Here is an 18399-nt window from a genome sequence, read left to right on the forward strand (position 1 = left end):
GGGATTCCATGTAACGGTTTTCTTTGTGCATGCATATATTTTGACATTTTGACATGCATTAAATCAGTCAAGCGTAAGCCACTTTGAGCTCCTCCTTTGACTCTGCGGTGCACGCTCAGCTGCTCTAGTCCCATCTCTTTCGTTTGAACTCGCCCCAAGACCCACACACCCTCCCCCCCTTTCTTTCTACCAAATGAGGCTACTCTCCTTAGCTTGCACACACACACACACTCCATCTATCCATCCATCTCTATCTGGGTCTTTTCGGGGCGCCAAGTTTTGGTGGTAAGCGAAAACCGCAGCCATGTATTTAAATGCGCACTTAAATTTTGAATGCAACTTAAGAGTTTCAAGTACCACTAAATGACACGATTTATATCTGTATATATATATATATATATATATATATTAATGGTACATACTTTTAATGATGTCAAACTGCCGGAGGGTCATTCACTCAAGTAATGACAACCGGCGGCAGGGATTACACTCCCTTTCGACTTAATTCGGCTTTGATCTTTCAGTGCCTGATCCGGTTTGATTTGCCTGATTTCTCTGTGTCCATTTTGTACATTTTGGCAACCGATTTGTGGTAAATGCACTTTAAGAAATGTCTATGGTTTACATATTCTTAATAAGACATTTGCCTTGTTGATTGATAACTTTAAGTTAGCCATCTTTGACCTTGACTTCGAATTGGTTTTACAAAAATTTGAATAAATTTCTAATAAAACATTTTTATCTATATTTACTTACTCTTACAGACAACTCCAAGGTCAGTCGAGGAAGATAAAGAAAAATATAGGGAAAACCCTGTTTTAAACATTGATCTTCTAGGCCAAGTTGGCTGTCTTATCTGGTCTCTTGACTTGAAAGATTTACCATCTATATCTGCAGATCTTGTGCTCCTGGACACTCCCCATCCATCGCGAACACCAAAATTTATGGTTCCTCCCGACAGACGCAGAGATTTGGCGCTGGGAGCAACAAACAGTTTACGGAAATTTATGTGGCCAGAAATTTGCACATGTTAATTGCTACAAAGCAGGGGGGCGGAACGGGTGGAATGGTTTGTACTACCACTGCCACGACTAACGGTACCCAAGGCTGGATGTCCGCTGTTGACGCCGAAAATGCTGCGAGTCCAGAATTTATGGATAAATTATCGAATTTATTTATTTTCGCTTCTCTGTTGTTCGTTTCTTCTGGTTTCTGTGTTTGCTTTCAGATTTCTTTTAAATTTAGCTGCAACAATTTTTCATAATTTTGCCGCTGGCATAAATCAGCGATGGCGCGGGGGGATAGACGTTGTGAAGAAGAGGGGTACAAGCCATGTTTCTAGTCATTTGTTTTGGGCAACAGTTTTGCAGTCACCGCACGCAGGCGAAAGCGACACAGTTTTCATCTGCCTGCCCCCTGGCTGCCAGCCCCTTTTCCTTTTATTATTTTTTCCTGCCAACAAAAGCAGGCAAGGACCCAGAAGAAAATGTGGCCAAGGGGCATGGTGGAACGGCCAGGCAGCGTGTGCAGGCGGTTTTTAGGGGGTGGTGGCCCAAAAGGGTGGCGCTGTGGGCGCACCCAGAAAAATGAAAGATCCTAAGTGTATTTCATTTTAAAATACTTTAACAATTTTGGTAATTTTTATAAATTAATTGATTTTATTTAATATTTTAGATTAAAAAAGATGTTTTAATAATGAAAAAGCCTCGAAATATATCTCATAAAATACTGAATGTTGAAAAAAATTGTTGATTTGCGGGGTTAAGGCATTTTTTGAACTAAACTTTGTTATATACATAAGACAATTTTTTAAGCAATATATTTTAAATATTATATATAGAAACTGAGTTTATTTTTCCAGTGTGCGGTCTGAGCGTTAGCTAGAATGAGCGACGATGTCTGGCACAATTATGCCAGCAACAACAAGTGCAACAACGGGCAGGATCTATGGAAGTGCAAAAACAACAATAACGTATAACGAAAAACCCACGTCGGTCGTCGTTCCCGTTGTCGGTTATTACCGTTACTCTTTGGCGTCTTTAATTAAGGCGTGGGCAGCGGGCGAAACAAAAATTTTAATTTGTTTGTAATTAATATGCTGAGGTTTCGTTTCCTCAGCGAATAATGCATTGCATTGTGCATTGGTCACACTGCCAGACAATAAAGCGGTCACACCAAATGAAATATGCCACTCGAATGAATTAACTGCCGACACTTGCATTGCTTTAAATAAACTTTAGAGCTTGCTGGCTCTGGTTTCAGCGAATCTACATTTAATAAACTTGATTGCGATTTGAATTGCTCTCAACAGTTGGGATATTCTGCGGTTATGTTTAGGCGTTAATTAAGTATAATTAAATGCATTTAATATTTAATAAAACTTTAATTAGCTTTTTTATATTGATATGTGCTTAATATGTTTGTTTATAATGGGAAAGCCCAATCTGCGTTTTCTCCCCACTAATCGATCAACACTCACCTGATGCTTGGCTTTTAAATATTCAGGATCTGCCAACTGTTGCCAATGTTCAGCCGCTCTTTTGGCGGATCACAATGATCACGGTCGGTTTATAAGTTAAGTTTATGCCACACTCCAAGACTAACGGTACGCGATCCAAGCCGATTTTAATACACAAACGGTAATTAAAAGCACTATTATTATTATTATTATTATTATTGTTGTTGCTGCTGCTGCCGATTCTGGCCATCAGATAAATACTGGCGGCGGCGCCGCGTGCACGTGGTTTTGGCCTCTGCTTGGGCCATGACTGAAATTAGGTCCTTCGGCAGGCGATTGAACTTGACTGGATTGATATATATCGCAATAGCAGGACTTATCTGTATCTCATTTCGACACTTTAAAACACTTGGAAAAAAAATGGGGAAACAAAACGGCTACACTTTGTCGGAAAAAAAACACTGGCAAATCGCGTGTTGGCTGGATGTAATAACTGTTTATCGTTCACGAGTCTCCAAGTTTTTTTGGGGCCTTTTATGCGCGGGGCATCCGTGGAGCTTGCAAATTGGTAAACAACTAAACCTAGGTGGAGTTCGAGACGGACCAGACAGAACTTATTTACCGTAAAAAACAGTGTTCCCACACCGTTTGGAGGCTTTTGCAAGGATTTGTCGGAACCAGTTCTGGTGATGTAACCGGCTAAGTGTGGTGGATAACTCTGCTATACTGCCGCGTGGTAAGTTTAAAAAAGGCGCGCACGGTCGCACTGAAATCGCGATTTACTTCAACTCGGTTTTTTTGTTGTTGTGGATAAATTAATTAATGCTGCGCTAGGTGGAATAAGCTGTGGATTATCCAGGAAGGATTGCCGGGAACCGCGGCCATGAATTTCCCGCTGGCGAGTGCCAACAAGGACACCTTGAGGGCCGCCTGCAAGAAGTGCGGCTACGCCGGTCACCTGACCTACCAATGCCGCAATTTTCTCAAGGTATGCGAACACAAAAACCGCATGTTTCATATATTTTACAATGCTAATAACCCTATTTGCTAGGTGGACCCTAACAAAGAGATCCTACTGGATGTCGAGAGCACCAGTTCGGACTCGGAGCTGGACTACCTCACGCCGCTCACTGAACTGAGGGCTCAGGAGCTGAAAGGTGGCGCTGAAGTCCCGCCACCAGTGGTGTCCAAGGATAGAAGCAATGACAAAAGCCGGGACAAGCTCAAGGAGAAGAAGAGAGACAAGGACAAGAAAAAGAGCACATCCAAAAGGAGCCACAAGTTGGCTAGCAAAGACAAGGACAAAAAGTCCTTGCGCCACAAGAAGCGCAAGAAAAAGAGCCGGAAGCACAAAAAGTCTAACAGCAGCGGCAGCGAGTTGGCCAAAACCAAAACCAAAACGGGCAAAAGGCCCAGCAGCGGCAGTACCAGCAAAAAGTCGAAGAGACGCCGCTCCTCCTCGACCTCCAGCTCGGAATCTTCCTCATCCAGCAGCTCATCATCCTCATCGGAGTCCTCCAGTGATGACTCCTCTAGCGATTCCTCGGAATCTGAATCTGATTCCAGCGACAATGAGGAGTCCAGCACCAGCGAATCAGATGAGTACGGACGAAAGAAGAAGCGTCAGGGCAAGTACAAGCGCAAGTCCACGGATACGGCTATGATGCGCCGCAAGAAGACCAAGGTCAAGCGAAAGCGACATCGCGCCGGGGGATCCGGTGCTCCAACCGCCGGCAGCAGCTACCTGAGCAGCCTCAGCGACAGCAGCACCTACTGAAGGATCAGAATCAATGTAAGAGTCTGGATCATTATCAGGATACACAGCTGCCTCCCAAAGCACTCGCTCCGTAAACTAGTTCGATTTCCGTTTAGCCGTAAAAGAGGAGGACCAAACTGCCTGTCCTTCCTTTATCTTCCACAGAGACTGCCTCTAGTTCCAGGCCCAAAAACTTCCCGATAAACTCTTCCCCAAATTATGAAAAGCAAACAGTAAACCCTAGACTTGTCCTAGCCCTTAAGTTTCAGCATAATCTGCTGCAAATACAACAAATTAGTTTGTACACGAGGAAGTCGTTCGTTTTGGAATTTTTATAATGGATAAAATTGGTACTCATCATGGTTCTTGCCTTGGCAATACCTTATGTGTGGCTCATTTAGTAAAAGTTCTAATAAAACAGAAACTTGACTTGTACGATTAGCAAACTATCTCTATTACTCACTTCGGTTATGTTGCCTTAGTTTTTATTGAAGAATTTTAGCATTTTAGGAATAGCTGGTAGTGTCTGGCATGTATTTATGGATATGTTACGAGTATTAACAAACAACTTAATACATTCTTGGGTAATAATAATACAAAGCATATAAACATTGATAGCAACTATAAACGACCCGACTTGGGATCCCCTGATTTCTGAAAGATTCGCAGGGCTTCCTGCAGGGCCAAAATGTGCTGCTGCATTTTAGCTATTTGCTTGGAAGACTGCACGCAATTGTGACATGAGGAAGCTGAACTTAAATCGGAATGATCTTTAATTGCCAACAAATGGGCATTCTGCTCATTGAGATCGTCATTCCTGCGCATCAGTTCCTCGCAAAGAGCGCAAGCAGAGCAACGTAGATCCTCTAATGCCTGATCACGCGCTTTAAGGTTCCTCATCAAGGCACGATTTTCTCGCTTGAAGTTAAGCAACTTCTGCTCTAGTTCCAGCATCTCATCCTCATCGACGTGTTCAATAACCGATTCATTGGGTGCATCAACGGCAACTCCTGGCTTTCCCATGAGTTTCAAGGCCTGCAGAATGGCGTCCATTTTGTTCTCCATCAGCATTCCCGAGGCCCGCTGTTCGTCCATGTATTTGTCCAATGTTTTCACAGCCAGGGAATTATCACTAGTTTTTTCAGAGGTGGCCAGGAATTTGGAATTCGGTTTCTTTTGATTGTATGATGAGCCTATGGGTAGCGGCAGTGGTGTGACTATCACATCTTCGTTATGAATAGTTTGTTCCTTTTCGGGTTCCTCAGCATCTAGCTTTTCTAGACTTGGAATCCCCAAACGTGAACGCGGTTGCGGCTGTGGAGGACTGGCCGTGTCTTCCTTAGAGCTGGGGCTCAGGGATCTCCCCGAAGATAGTAATGGCGCATGGCCCACAAAACGCTCAACTTGTAGTTGATTCTTCGCCAAAACTGCAACAAATTCGTCTTCGTCGGATTCCTTGTCGAATCGCAAGCTCCAGAAACGTTTATCATCGTCATAGAACTGAAGGTAGGAATCCCGCTGGATCAGCCTACAGCCACGAGGACTCAATTGCAGGGTGGTCAAGACCTTGGTCTTGCTTTTGTAGACAATCAATTTGAAGTCCTCCTTCTCACCGTACACCGATAAAGCCAGTCCCACACGACCCATGCTTTCGGTGCTTAAATAACAATGTACCACCTTGGCCACCACCGTATTCCATGTGGGAGCAAAAGGATCTGCCACGCTTAAAGTACTACTATGGCTTTTTACCGGCTTCTTGCTACTCTGTGATTTCTTGGAGCTACCCGGTTGATAACGTAAACTGGATGATTCGTGCTCCAAAGGCCGGTCGTCATCCTCAAAAATCTGACGCAAGTTTCGGGGTCCCGAATCACTGAAGTTATATATTTAGTTAGTTATATGTATACATATATAACTTATCTAGTAAATGATTATTTCAGCCTTTACTAACCTGTGTAAATTGTCAAAAAAGTCCTCATAGGACTGGTCGCTTCCGTTTTCCATCCTGCTTATTTTCGCAACTATTTATAATTGAATTTATCCTGACTTAATTGTATTTTTACGCTTAAAGTCGTATCAAAAATTTACAAAGACATTACATTAAAGTTTGTTTTGACACAAAAGCAAGTGTGACCAAACTTAAAAACGAGAAATACCGGCAATAATCAAATAAAAGCTTAATTTCAGTAAAGAGGTAGTTTAAATAAAATATTATTTAATTTAACGGTTTCTAAATATTAACTAAAAACTTATATTTTCTAACCTAACAATAACATGTATGTATATTTATCTTATAATCTTAAGGTAATCAAAGAGCGATAAATGCACGTAAAAAAGTAAATTAAATAGTTTCTTTTTAGATCTCCCAATTTTTAACATTTAATAGAAAAGGTTTTTTACTTTTAGCTTGTTATAACATAAACAATGCTTACTTCTATCTAATAATTCATTTAATTCCTAAATTAATAACTTATCATCATAATTTATATATCATTTCAAAGTCATGAGCTGCTAATTACACTTATTATCACTTTCTTTAAGACAACTTTAGCTTTGCTTGTATTTTAGTAGCTTAATTTCACCACAAATTAAAAGGTAATAAATTCTTTTGGACAGAATATTCCACATATTATTGGCGGTGACCTCCTGATCACTAAAATTTCAATTCCACTTAACATCCGTAGTGGGGAAATCAGCGGGAGGCTTCTTATCAAGATTAGCTGTCAACCTATTATCATTGAGCCCAGTTTGAGAGCATTTAACACCTTAGCTCTCGATCTCTGCTCTCTGCTCTCTGCAGATTCTTCCAGCATAAAAATAAAATTTACTATATAACGTATACGCACCCACTTTCAAGGTTTGTCCTGCTGAATTTTTATTTCACAATGAGTATGGCCCGCCAACCTTCCGAAGGCCTTCCAAAGAATCACCAGGAGTACACTGAAAAGAAACGGAATGGGTTAGATTAATAAAAATATTTTCCTAAGTTAATGTCTTGGAATTAAATCCCATGCAAAAGTAAGATTTTTTGGTCTAAATTTTAAAAATATTTATAAAATCTACTAAATAGAAGATTTCGTTCTGTGCTGCCAACGACGCAGTTGCTCCCGATCATGATGCTTGATAAGCAGAAGAGCGCATCATTTACCGCTTGTTCAAGTGCGTTCATCGGCAATATTCCGGCGATAAGCCGCGACTTGGAGAGCTATAAGAGTAGCCAGCAGCCCGGCAAGCGTTTTAGTCAGATCTTGGCCAGCCAGTGAGAATCACCGCCACATAATACCATTAAATACTCGCAGCAAACATATATAGTAACCCCCTGCCAGACGAAGTCCACCTGTTTCAGCGGATTAGGCGATAAGAGCAGCCATAAACACAGAGATCTGATTACGTAAATAGAAAACAAAGAGTAAACATCAGGAATATGGAAGTACCACCACCACTTGTCCTCAAGCGACCGCTATATGTGCCCAGTAAGACGCTGATGGGTCCAGGACCCTCAAACTGTTCCCATCGCGTCCTGGAGGCCATGAGTAATCCGGTGCTGGGTCACATGCATCCCGAATGCCTACAGGTGGGTAATGCTAATATCAGAAAACAGTTTCTCGCAGGAAAACTAGATAATACAAAAGATCTAAGTAGGATAGATATTATTTTACATTATCTTTCATATCATTTCTTATTAATAATTATTATACTTTCAAACAAAAATCCATTTAATATAATATATTATATGTATATGTTCTTGGATTCAAAATCACTGATATCGATTTTATCTGTTAAATTAGAATAATATTCCAACTTTAACTTCAACCTGCTACTAATGTTCTTCACTGTACTGAGAGTGTTCTATTTACCTTATCGGGACTAAGTAAAGCATTGAGATACTATTACTGAGATGGGTCAGAGATTTATGGGCTACCAATCGATCAACCCATCTCCCATCCTATATAGTACCTTACTTATAGGCATATAGATCTTACATTAGGAAAGAAAGAGAAAACTGCCTTAGATATGTACATATTTGAAATTTTATATATCTTTCGGTTCCCAGATTATGGATGAAGTAAAGGAAGGCATCAAGTACATCTTCCAGACCCTTAACGATGCCACTATGTGCATCAGCGGTGCTGGTCACTCGGGAATGGAGGCCTCTCTGTGCAATCTGATCGAGGATGGGGATGTGGTCCTCATGGGCATTACGGGTGTTTGGGGTCATCGTGCTGGTGATATGGCCCGTCGTTATGGTGCCGAAGTTCATTATGTGGAGGCGAGCTTCGGAAGAGCTCTTACTCTCGAGGAGATCACATTCGCCTTCGAGGCACATAGACCTCGGGTGTTCTTCATAGCCCAGGGTGACTCTTCGACAGGTATTATCCAGCAGAATATCCGTGAGTTGGGAGAGTTGTGCCGGAAATACGATTGTTTCCTGGTCGTGGACACAGTAGCTTCTTTGGGTGGCACTGAATTCCTTATGGACGAGTGGAAGGTGGATGTGGCATATACGGGATCGCAGAAAGCCCTCGGTGGCCCTGCCGGAATCACACCCATTTCGTTCAGTAAGCGGGCACTAACTCGCATCCGGAAGCGCAAGACCAAGCCGAAGGTTTATTACTTTGATATCCTGCTGATCGGTCAGTACTGGGGCTGTTATGGCACCCCTAGGATCTATCATCACACCATATCCTCCACCTTGCTCTACGGATTGCGAGAGGCACTGGCCCACTTTTGTGCCTTGGGACTGAAGGCGGTAGTTCGACGTCACCAGGAGTGCTCCAAGCGACTTCAGTTGGGAATCGAAGAGCTTGGTCTGGAGATGTTTGTCCATAGGGAGGATGAGCGATTGCCCACGGTGAACACAATTAAGGTGCCCTTCGGAGTGGACTGGAAAAAAGTTGCTGAATACGCCATGCGCAAGTGAGTATTCCAATCGAATCCTTGCCAAATTATTATTAATATTACTATTTAATTACAGGTACAGCGTGGAGATCAGCGGTGGATTGGGACCCACTGCGGAGCATGTTTTTCGGATCGGTTTGATGGGGGAAAATGCCACCATCGAGCGCGTGGATATGGTGCTCAGCATCCTCAACGAGGCCGTACAGAGCAGCAAGTTGGGGATCAAGACGGAACGTTCCAAAATATAATGACACTTAGCTGTATACACTATTTTTTATGGGTTTTTAAATAAAATATAAAAATAAACATTCGAATTCATCGCCGATTAACGATTGTAGTGTTGCCAGACCGATGGGGTGCTCTTGTGAATTTACCGAGGTCGATAAATTTGCTTATTCTACAATATATTTTTTTAAAGGTAATATTGGAACTCAAGACAAAAATGTCAATTATATGATGACACCTTGAGGATTTCATTAGCTTTTAATGTTCTTAAGCGAAAACATAAATAAATATCGACGACTAACGATATTAGGTAACAGTGTTGCCAGATCAGATCAAACTCAATTCACACGATTCTTCGATAAATGCTTTAAAATTTTAGTTAAATGATTTTCTATATAGGAATATATTTATATTAATTGTAAAGATGATATAATGATAAACAAACAAAACCCAAGAATTCTTAAGAAGAAAACATGGTTGAAGCAATAACATATTTAATTGCCACATTGAGAAAGAGTAATAAACAACCGGAAGTTAGAAACTTCCAAAAAACAAAATCCAAAGTTTGATTAGTAAATAGCGAAAGCTGGGAATCCACTCCATAGGCAGTAATTTGGGTAACCCACCCATTCCAAGTCCATATTGTATAGTTCTCGGTGGAAAACAAAGTGCGACATGCAGATTCAACTTAGATTTATTGAACGCCGATTCGAAATCGGCTTGTCCAAGCACTCTCACAGACACTTAGATAAAAAAAAAACAAAAAAAAATTGTACACTTAAATGTTTATTTGTTATCAAACTCAGTGGACACACATTGTCCAAGCTATTTCATCCATGTGTACTTAAAGTCTCCACCATCGGATCGGCTTCAGATTGAATCAACCCTGCTTCTGGGCCAGCTCACGGGCCTTGGCGCGCTCCAGCTTGGAGATGCGGGCCAGACTCTTGGAGCCAAGGATACCACCGCCCCAGTGGCGACGGATCTCCTCGTGGCGCTCGTTGAAGTTAGTCTTCACAGCCTCAAGGACCTTGCCGAAGTTAGCCTTGTCGTTGTTGTCGACGGTGGTCAGGGCGAGGGTAGTGCAGGTCTTGCGACGCACCAGGCGACCCAGACGTGCCTTGCCCTTCACAATGCAGTAGGGCACACCCATCTTGCGGCAGAGGGCGGGCAGGAACAGCACCAGCTAGAAAAAGGGAAAGTGTACGCATTAATCGGTGTCTTAAACAACCACGTGGTCGGGTGGGAAAGTCTCTGTTTATGTCAAGTTGCCCTTAATTCCTTTGGCTTTAGTGTTATTTATGAGTATTTACAATCTCTAGATTCTCTAAATCATTTCAAAGTTAGCTCGAAGTATAAGACTGCACCATGAAACAAGCATGGTTGATTACGTTCTGAATTGGCAGCCGTGAAGAAACATGGTTTAAATAATTATCTTTAAACCATGTTTCTTCACGGCTTTTTAGAGTTAGTAATAAAGTTTAATGTTGTACTTATCAAAATTAATCAAGGAATTAAAGTATCAGGCGTCAAATCTCTACATGGCAGCTTCCCGCTCAAAAGAGAACGGGATGCCTTCGGTTGAAGAAATTCAGTTTTACATCATGGCAACGAGAATTAAAGCATACATATTTCCTGCTTCAGAGCAGAGAATATGACAGGAGTACTAGCTTTCAGAAACTTACCTCCAAAGGATCAACATCGTGGGCAATGACCACCAGTTGGGCCTTCTTCTGCTCGATGAGCTTGGTGACAGTGTTGGTACCAGCGGCCACGTAGCTGGGCTTCTTCTTGGGCTCAACATCCTTGCCCTTGGCCTTAGCCTCAGCGATCTTCTTCAAACGCTGCTTCTTGGCCAGAGGGGACTCGGGACGGTACTTCTCCAGCAGCTTGAATAGCTTCACTGCGGTGGTCTTGTCCAGAGTCTGGCTGAACTGGTGGATTGGTGGTGGGACCTTAAGGCGCTTCTGGAGCACAGCCTTTTGGCGCTGGACCCGGATGTATTTGGGCCACCTAACGAAACGGGACAGATCGCGCTTGGGCTGCACATTCTGGCCTGCAAAGTAAGAGGAATTAGATGAGTACAGGCTGGTTTAATAGTTTTCCACCAAGATTTTCTTATGGGAATTCAAATATTATTCCAATTTGATTTGACTTACCGATTCCGAAGTTCTTGGTACGCTTCTCGAACAGCTGGTTAACGACCTTCTTCACCACGGGCTTCTTAACAGCCAGAGGAGCTGGAGCAACCTTCTTGGTCACTGGCTTCTTCTTTGGCCTGGGCTGTATTTAAAACACAAATTTTAATTAATGTCTACATTTATTAGACGGTGTAGCCATAACTTACCTTCTTAACAACCATTTTCAAGCAGTTGTTTTAAAGGTTTTACCGAAATAAGCAGATGCTTAATTAGCTAGAAGAGAAACAACCAAATAATTAGTTTTTAACTTCATAGTTAACAGGAAACACGGAAAGTTTAAGCGGCCAGCAAAACACGTGCAAAAAAAATAAGTTAAAAAAAAAACATCTTAGTGTGTGGGTGTGTGTGTGTGAATAACAGGAGTAAACAACTATTATTTTAACTGGTTTTCCAAGAAAAACTTTACTGTTTTAAATATTTTAATTAGATTTACTTTGATTTAAATCGTTTTTAGGTTTTCCAGTTAATCAACACTTTTCCACAGCTCCTACACACACACACAAACACACATGCACAAAACATGCCGGAACGCACATTTTTTTTGACAATTTTTGAATATTGTAGGTTTTACACAATAAGAAAAAAGGTTTTGGGTATATTTAAACCCATTATATGAGTTGTTTACACTTTGTTCTTTGTAGCACATCTTATTCTGGCTCTTTGGCCCACATAAAAAAAAATATTTAAAAAAAATTGGTTTTGCACAGTTTTACGCGGGCCACGTATCTCTCCGTAGACTCCTGGGATTCTGATATTTACCTGGGACTAACACGACCACGAACGTATCGAAATACTCGCTGTAAGTAAGTTAAATAGAATTAAATTAATCACAAAATTCAAGAGCAGCTCGCTAGGCACATGCACTCACCGGAAACGTGGAACGAAAAAGAAAGGAAATGGCTCTTTCAGTGTTTGCAATCGATTAAATTAGTGTGAACATGTGGCATTGGCGATAAGGGCTTAAAAAATACAAGCAAACCCGTTTTATCCGAGACACTGCGCGGTTTGTGGCTTAGCTAACGGCTAGCTGAGTTTCATACATCATACTTCATTTCACTTCCATTCTAGCTCGGGAATATTATTCACATTTAACTGATGACTTGGTGCACTATATTTTGTTGTCCTTAAATTGTAATTAATACTTGTTATATCACACACCAACAAATTTATTTTCTAGATATGACACTTGTAACAATGTACTAATTAATGAATTACTAGCTATGGCTAGAAAAATAGCTAGCTCTAGCTGGAATTTAGCCAATCCAGCCTTTTAAATACCACATTCAACTGGTGGCTGTATTTTTATGCAGTATTTTCACCTGGTCATTTTTAGATAGTTTCCGCTGTTGTCTCTCTCCAAATCGCTGTATAAAAAAAAAATAATTTCTCGCCTGCGCTTGCGCTAAGTGTTTAAAAAGCCGTTTCTACCGTTAATCGCAAGTTCTTAAGCCATATTAAAGTTAATCCGTGTGACTAGATAAGCAGAAGGAAAACTCCGTGAAAATGAAAGCCCAGGAAAATCAGGGCTAACAAACGCAGGCAGCAGGCCACCATTTTTAATTTCTTTGTTTATTTTGTGCCCATCTTCGCGAGCGAGAGAGACGGAACGATAGAAAGACAGCAGGAGGAGTTGGAAATGGAAATGGGTTCACTCCAGGGATAACGAATAAATACCAGCGATGGCCAGCAGCGCCGGAAGTGCTGGATCCGGAGCAATCGTTCCCGTTGGAGGATCCGCAGTTCCCAGTTGTGGCACCATGGCCTTATCATCCGGCGGATCTAGTGGTCCGCCCGTCAACCACGCCCACGCCGTCTGCGTTTGGGAGTACGAGTCCCGAGGCGGCAAGTGGTTGCCCTATTCCCCTGCGGTTTCACAGCATTTGGAACGTGCCCATGCCAAGAAACTGACCCGCGTCATGTTGAGCGATGCAGATCCCAGCTTAGAGCAGTACTTCGTCAACGTCCGCACCATGACCCAGGAATTGGAGACGGAGTCGGCGGGTTCCGGTCTGTTGACCATCGGCGTTCGGCGGATGTTCTACGCCCCCAGCTCGCCGGCGGGCAAGGGCACCAAGTGGGAGTGGTCGGGTGGCAGTGCCGATAGCAACAACGACTGGCGGCCGTACAACATGCACGTCCAGTGCATCATCGAGGACGCCTGGGCTAGGGTAAGTTTTGAAGTCTAGTCGGGCAGTCTTATTGGAATTTAAAGTGAAGAATTTTAAGTAATGAAAATGTACTGAAAAACTTTTATTTCCTATAGAAATAGTCACTAGTTAGATACACTTCAGATGTACCAAAGTCTGAAAAGTGAATCCATTAAAATTTTTCGAAATTTTCAAATTTTTGTTTAAATGTGAATACATATTATAATGGATACAAAATGTATCCGCAATAAAATCGTCTTAGATTTCTCCAAGTTGTAGTCATAATACGAATATTTTTAATGACAATTTCATTTTCCACAGGGCGAACAAACCTTGGACCTGTGTAACACCCACATCGGCCTGCCCTATACGATCAACTTTTGCAATCTCACCCAGTTGCGCCAGCCCAGCGGACCCATGCGTAGCATCCGGCGGACTCAGCAGGCGCCGTATCCCCTGGTGAAGCTAACGCCGCAGCAGGCCAATCAGTTGAAGTCGAATTCCGCCAGCGGGAGCAGTCAGTACAAGACCCTGCCCAAACTGGGGGACACAAAGAGTCTGCATAGAGTGCCCATGACCAGGCAGCAGCATCCATTGCCGACCAGCCATCAAGTTCAGCAGCAACAACAGCAGCACCAGCAACCACACCACCAGCAACAACACCATCACCAACAGCAACATCAGATTCAGCATCATCAGATCCATCATCAGACGGCGCCCAGGAAACCGCCAAAAAAGCACAGCGAAATCTCGACCACAAATCTACGCCAGATACTCAACAACCTGAACATCTTTAGCAGCAGCACCAAGCACACGAACATGGCCACTGCGGCCAGTGCCAGTTCGTCCTCCTCGTCGGCTTCTCTGCACCATGGCAATCATCTGTCGCATGCCCATTTCTCGCATGCCAAGAATATGCTGACTGCCTCGATGAACAGTCATCATAGTCGGTGCTCGGAGGGATCTCTGCAATCGCAACGGAGCAGCCGGATGGGTTCGCATCGCTCGAGATCGAGGACGCGGGCATCGGATACGGATACGAACAGCGTGAAATCGCATCAAAGGAGACCCAGCGTCGACACCGTGTCCACTTACCTCAGTCACGAGAGCAAGGAAAGTCTGCGTAGCAGGAATTTCGCCATTTCGGTCAATGATTTGCTGGACTGTTCTCTTGGGAGCGATGAGGTTTTTGTACCCTCGCTGCCGCCATCGTCGCTGGGTGAGAGGGCGCCGGTGCCGCCGCCATTACCATTGCATCCGAGGCAGCAACAGCAGCAGCAACAACAACAGCAACAACTGCAGATGCAACAGCAGCAGCAAGCGCAGCAACAGCAATCAATCGCCGGTTCGATTGTGGGCGTGGACCCGGCCAGCGATATGATATCGCGATTTGTTAAGGTGGTGGAGCCACCACTATGGCCTAATGCCCAGCCCTGTCCCATGTGCATGGAGGAGTTGGTGCACTCCGCCCAGAATCCGGCCATCTCGCTGAGTCGTTGCCAGCACCTGATGCACTTGCAGTGTCTCAATGGGATGATAATTGCCCAGCAGAACGAAATGAACAAGGTAAGAAAGACTGATTCCATCAATCAGAAAGAGAAAGCAACATTATTAATCACGTAACATTGTCTTGCAGAACCTCTTCATCGAATGCCCTGTTTGCGGAATCGTTTACGGTGAGAAGGTGGGTAATCAACCCATAGGCAGCATGTCTTGGAGCATTATCAGTAAGAATCTGCCAGGACACGAGGGTCAGAACACCATACAGATTGTCTACGAGTAAGTGTGAACCGAGTAGGAAATTTTAACCAGTAATTTAAAATTAATTTTTGTACACTACAGCATTGCATCGGGCCTGCAGACGGAGGAGCATCCGCACCCGGGTCGTGCCTTCTTCGCTGTTGGTTTTCCACGTATCTGCTACCTGCCGGATTGTCCGTTGGGACGAAAGGTGCTGCGCTTCCTCAAGATCGCCTTCGACCGACGATTGTTGTTCTCGATCGGACGATCGGTAACCACCGGGCGCGAGGATGTGGTTATTTGGAACAGTGTGGACCACAAGACACAGTTCAATATGTTTCCGGATCCCACCTATCTGCAGCGAACCATGCAGCAGCTGGTGCACCTGGGCGTGACAGATTAAGAGAGTGCCTTAACCCAGAAGAACCAATCACCCACCCACCGAAGCCCCCCGACTCGATCATTCTCTTCCATTCGTTAATAAGTTACTTCCTACATAATCTCAGTGTGTGTGCAATCCTCGTTTACTATGATATATTTTTTTTATAGATATATTGTAATAGCGTTCGAGCTGCTCGAACCCTAAAACAACAGCCAACCACAATTGCAATTGTAGCTTCCTTTCCGCTCTTCCAATTCGTATTTGTACGCACTTTTAACCAATAAGTTAACGTACATCATATGTATCAGCTAGTTAGTTAGTTAGTTAGTTAGTTTTAGACATAGTTTCCAAGAGAATCTTGACCCAAGACACCTACTAGTATTAGGCATTATCCTGATTCCTGATTTCTGATTCCAATCAAGCCACGCCACGCCATCCCTCAAACATTCGAGTGTAAGCTGTGCCAAAATCGTAGAGCTCCCGTTTTTTTTAGGATATGTATTATTGTTGATATAGATAGCATATAACCACCATTGCCCAACTCTCCATCTCTCTCGGTTTCGTATTTGTCTCTGATCAGTTCTTTAAAAACCTTTAGATCGTAAAATGCTATAGGGTTAATCGTATTTACAGAGAGAGGAGGACTGGGTATGGGCAGATTCGATAGACTTGTCTCACTCGTCTTGGCCATTTAATCTCTTCCATTCAGCGAATTTGATGTGATTTTAATTTGAATTATTCATTATTGACCAGAGCCTGCTACGCATATAGGGAGCATATATAGTTGTAAATCAGACAGATATTCCATTATATATATATATATTATATACATTTATCATACCGCATACCGCATACCACATAAAATAATTATTTTTTTTAATTGAATCTTTTGCACACATTTGATGAATTGTTGCTTTCATATTGATATCATCGAACATCGAACAGCTATCGTATACATCGCCGATATATAGCATATATATATATATATATATATATATATATAGCATATAGTATATAGAGAGATTGTACGGACAGCTAGCGGCTTTTGTCCGCATCACCATATTTGATATGATATGATTTTTACTAAGTTGTATTTAGCACTGATTAGTTCTTAGTGTTCATTGCGAATATTCCACAAACAAATTCCACACCATTAATCTTATATGCATATAACATATAAACCGTACATTTATACATAGTTCAAATAAAGTAACTTCATTCATGTTCAAATAAGTGTTTTTTAATCACAAACATAGTTTTATTGGAATTTCCAATTGGGTGCTATATCTCTGCAATGCAATTCAAATCAATCAGTTGGCATTTTTGGGACTTCCAAGGTTCGTTTTCGTTTTCGTTTGCCGTTTAGCAGTTTTCGATTTCAGATTGCTGCCGTGAATCACTTAAAATAAATTAATATAAAAGACACAAAAATCAGATGCATTTTTTGTCATTGTGCACAGCAGTGCGTGATGTTGGTGATGTTAAAGTAAAGTTGCTCCTGGCCATTTACGGCGGCAGCGGCAACATGTTGCAGACGTGTGTTGTGTCGCTGTGTCGCCTCTTCAACTGCCTACGTGCTGACGTCAGACAGGCGCAAGGACAGTGTCCAAAAGTGGCCAATAAAAACGTGGCTTTAATATTGGCTTTCACTGCTCCTCCAAGGGCGGTCATTTTTCTCATCTTCTTCACTAAGCAAAACTAGCAGCTGCTGCTGTGGCACGCCGTTAGTTTGGCATTAGCTATGTTTCCTTAAAGCCAACATGAGAAAGAGTTTTGTGGCATCTGGAAATTGTGGAAATAAATAAAATTTTTTTGGAATCTTTCGATTGCCATTAGCCCATCTTATGACAAAGAAGTGCTGTAATATTATGAACAATAAGAGCACATGTTGCTGATGCTGCGGTTGCTCTTGGTAGCTGTTGCTGTTGTTGCTCCTGCTGATGCGGCTGTTTTCCTTGTCCCAGTTGCATAAGCAAATGTTTTCCTAGAATTTACAGCATTTCATGCAATTTTTATGCTATTTTATGCGACTGACAATGATCGCTGATCGTTGACATTCAACACACGCACCCCGACAAAAAGTTAACGATTTATATACATATGTACTTATACATATATATAATATATAGTAAATAACATATATAGGAGACAGGAGACAGAGTGAGAGAGGTGACAAGTGCGTGTTGATGATGAGATCGCTAATAAGGTAGTTTTGGCCAAAATAACAAAAGCCTGCTCCACTGACCCTGTGGCATACGCGTATTTTTTTGGCCTCAGCCTCGTCCAGGCCATTTTCATTTTTTGTGATAAACACAATGGCGATAAGGCCATCCGATCTGGCCCTCTATCTCCAGTTCTATATCTGTATCTGTCTGAATTAAAAACATTTTTATCTAAAGCTTATTATGAAAAATGTGTGGAAACTGAAAAGTAATTTTTGCCAAAAATTGCTTTAATTTGATTATAATAACTGCAATTATTTCAAATTCAAAGTTTGCTATTCTAGTCTTTATTTCCTTTGAAAAAAAACTTTAAAATCCTACAAATTCCAATTGGCACTCAACATTTGTATTGGTTTGCCTTAGCTTAAG

General features: G+C 42.3%; 5 protein-coding genes across 5 annotated transcripts; 3 read left to right on the forward strand and 2 right to left on the reverse strand.

Annotated features, from left to right (window-relative positions):
• The first annotated feature begins 3195 nt into the window (after nucleotides 1–3195).
• Nucleotides 3196–4523, forward strand: LOC108109757 (protein SREK1IP1). Its single transcript, XM_017218430.2, has 2 exons — nucleotides 3196–3446; nucleotides 3510–4523. The coding sequence occupies exons 1-2, from the start codon at nucleotides 3342–3344 to the stop codon at nucleotides 4233–4235; spliced, it is 831 nt and encodes a 276-aa protein (XP_017073919.1). The 5' UTR covers nucleotides 3196–3341; the 3' UTR covers nucleotides 4236–4523.
• Nucleotides 4524–4727: 204 nt separating this feature from the next.
• Nucleotides 4728–6356, reverse strand: LOC108109756. The gene is made up of 2 exons (XM_017218428.1): nucleotides 6166–6356; nucleotides 4728–6087 (listed from the first exon to the last, which is right to left on the reverse strand). Exons 1-2 carry the CDS (start codon nucleotides 6216–6218, stop codon nucleotides 4836–4838), a joined length of 1305 nt encoding a protein of 434 aa, XP_017073917.1. The 5' UTR covers nucleotides 6219–6356; the 3' UTR covers nucleotides 4728–4835.
• A 1111-nt stretch (nucleotides 6357–7467) lies between these two features.
• Nucleotides 7468–9427, forward strand: LOC108109750 (3-hydroxykynurenine transaminase). The gene is made up of 3 exons (XM_017218418.2): nucleotides 7468–7788; nucleotides 8269–9131; nucleotides 9190–9427. The coding sequence occupies exons 1-3, from the start codon at nucleotides 7639–7641 to the stop codon at nucleotides 9359–9361; spliced, it is 1185 nt and encodes a 394-aa protein (XP_017073907.1). The 5' UTR covers nucleotides 7468–7638; the 3' UTR covers nucleotides 9362–9427.
• Nucleotides 9428–10108: 681 nt separating this feature from the next.
• Nucleotides 10109–12454, reverse strand: LOC108109751 (60S ribosomal protein L7a). Its single transcript, XM_017218419.2, has 6 exons — nucleotides 12408–12454; nucleotides 12299–12336; nucleotides 11686–11752; nucleotides 11498–11621; nucleotides 11024–11394; nucleotides 10109–10524 (listed from the first exon to the last, which is right to left on the reverse strand). The coding sequence occupies exons 3-6, from the start codon at nucleotides 11698–11700 to the stop codon at nucleotides 10219–10221; spliced, it is 816 nt and encodes a 271-aa protein (XP_017073908.1). The 5' UTR covers nucleotides 11701–11752; nucleotides 12299–12336; nucleotides 12408–12454; the 3' UTR covers nucleotides 10109–10218.
• A 400-nt stretch (nucleotides 12455–12854) lies between these two features.
• LOC108109754 (protein deltex) lies at nucleotides 12855–17038 on the forward strand. Its single transcript, XM_017218423.2, has 4 exons — nucleotides 12855–13707; nucleotides 14008–15252; nucleotides 15323–15465; nucleotides 15529–17038. The coding sequence occupies exons 1-4, from the start codon at nucleotides 13219–13221 to the stop codon at nucleotides 15827–15829; spliced, it is 2178 nt and encodes a 725-aa protein (XP_017073912.1). The 5' UTR covers nucleotides 12855–13218; the 3' UTR covers nucleotides 15830–17038.
• The last annotated feature ends 1361 nt before the right edge of the window (nucleotides 17039–18399 follow it).

The sequence above is a fragment of the Drosophila eugracilis genome, unplaced genomic scaffold (assembly GCF_018153835.1).
Source record: "Drosophila eugracilis isolate 14026-0451.02 unplaced genomic scaffold, ASM1815383v1 contig_2167, whole genome shotgun sequence".
Classification (NCBI taxonomy): Eukaryota; Metazoa; Arthropoda; class Insecta; order Diptera; family Drosophilidae; genus Drosophila; species Drosophila eugracilis.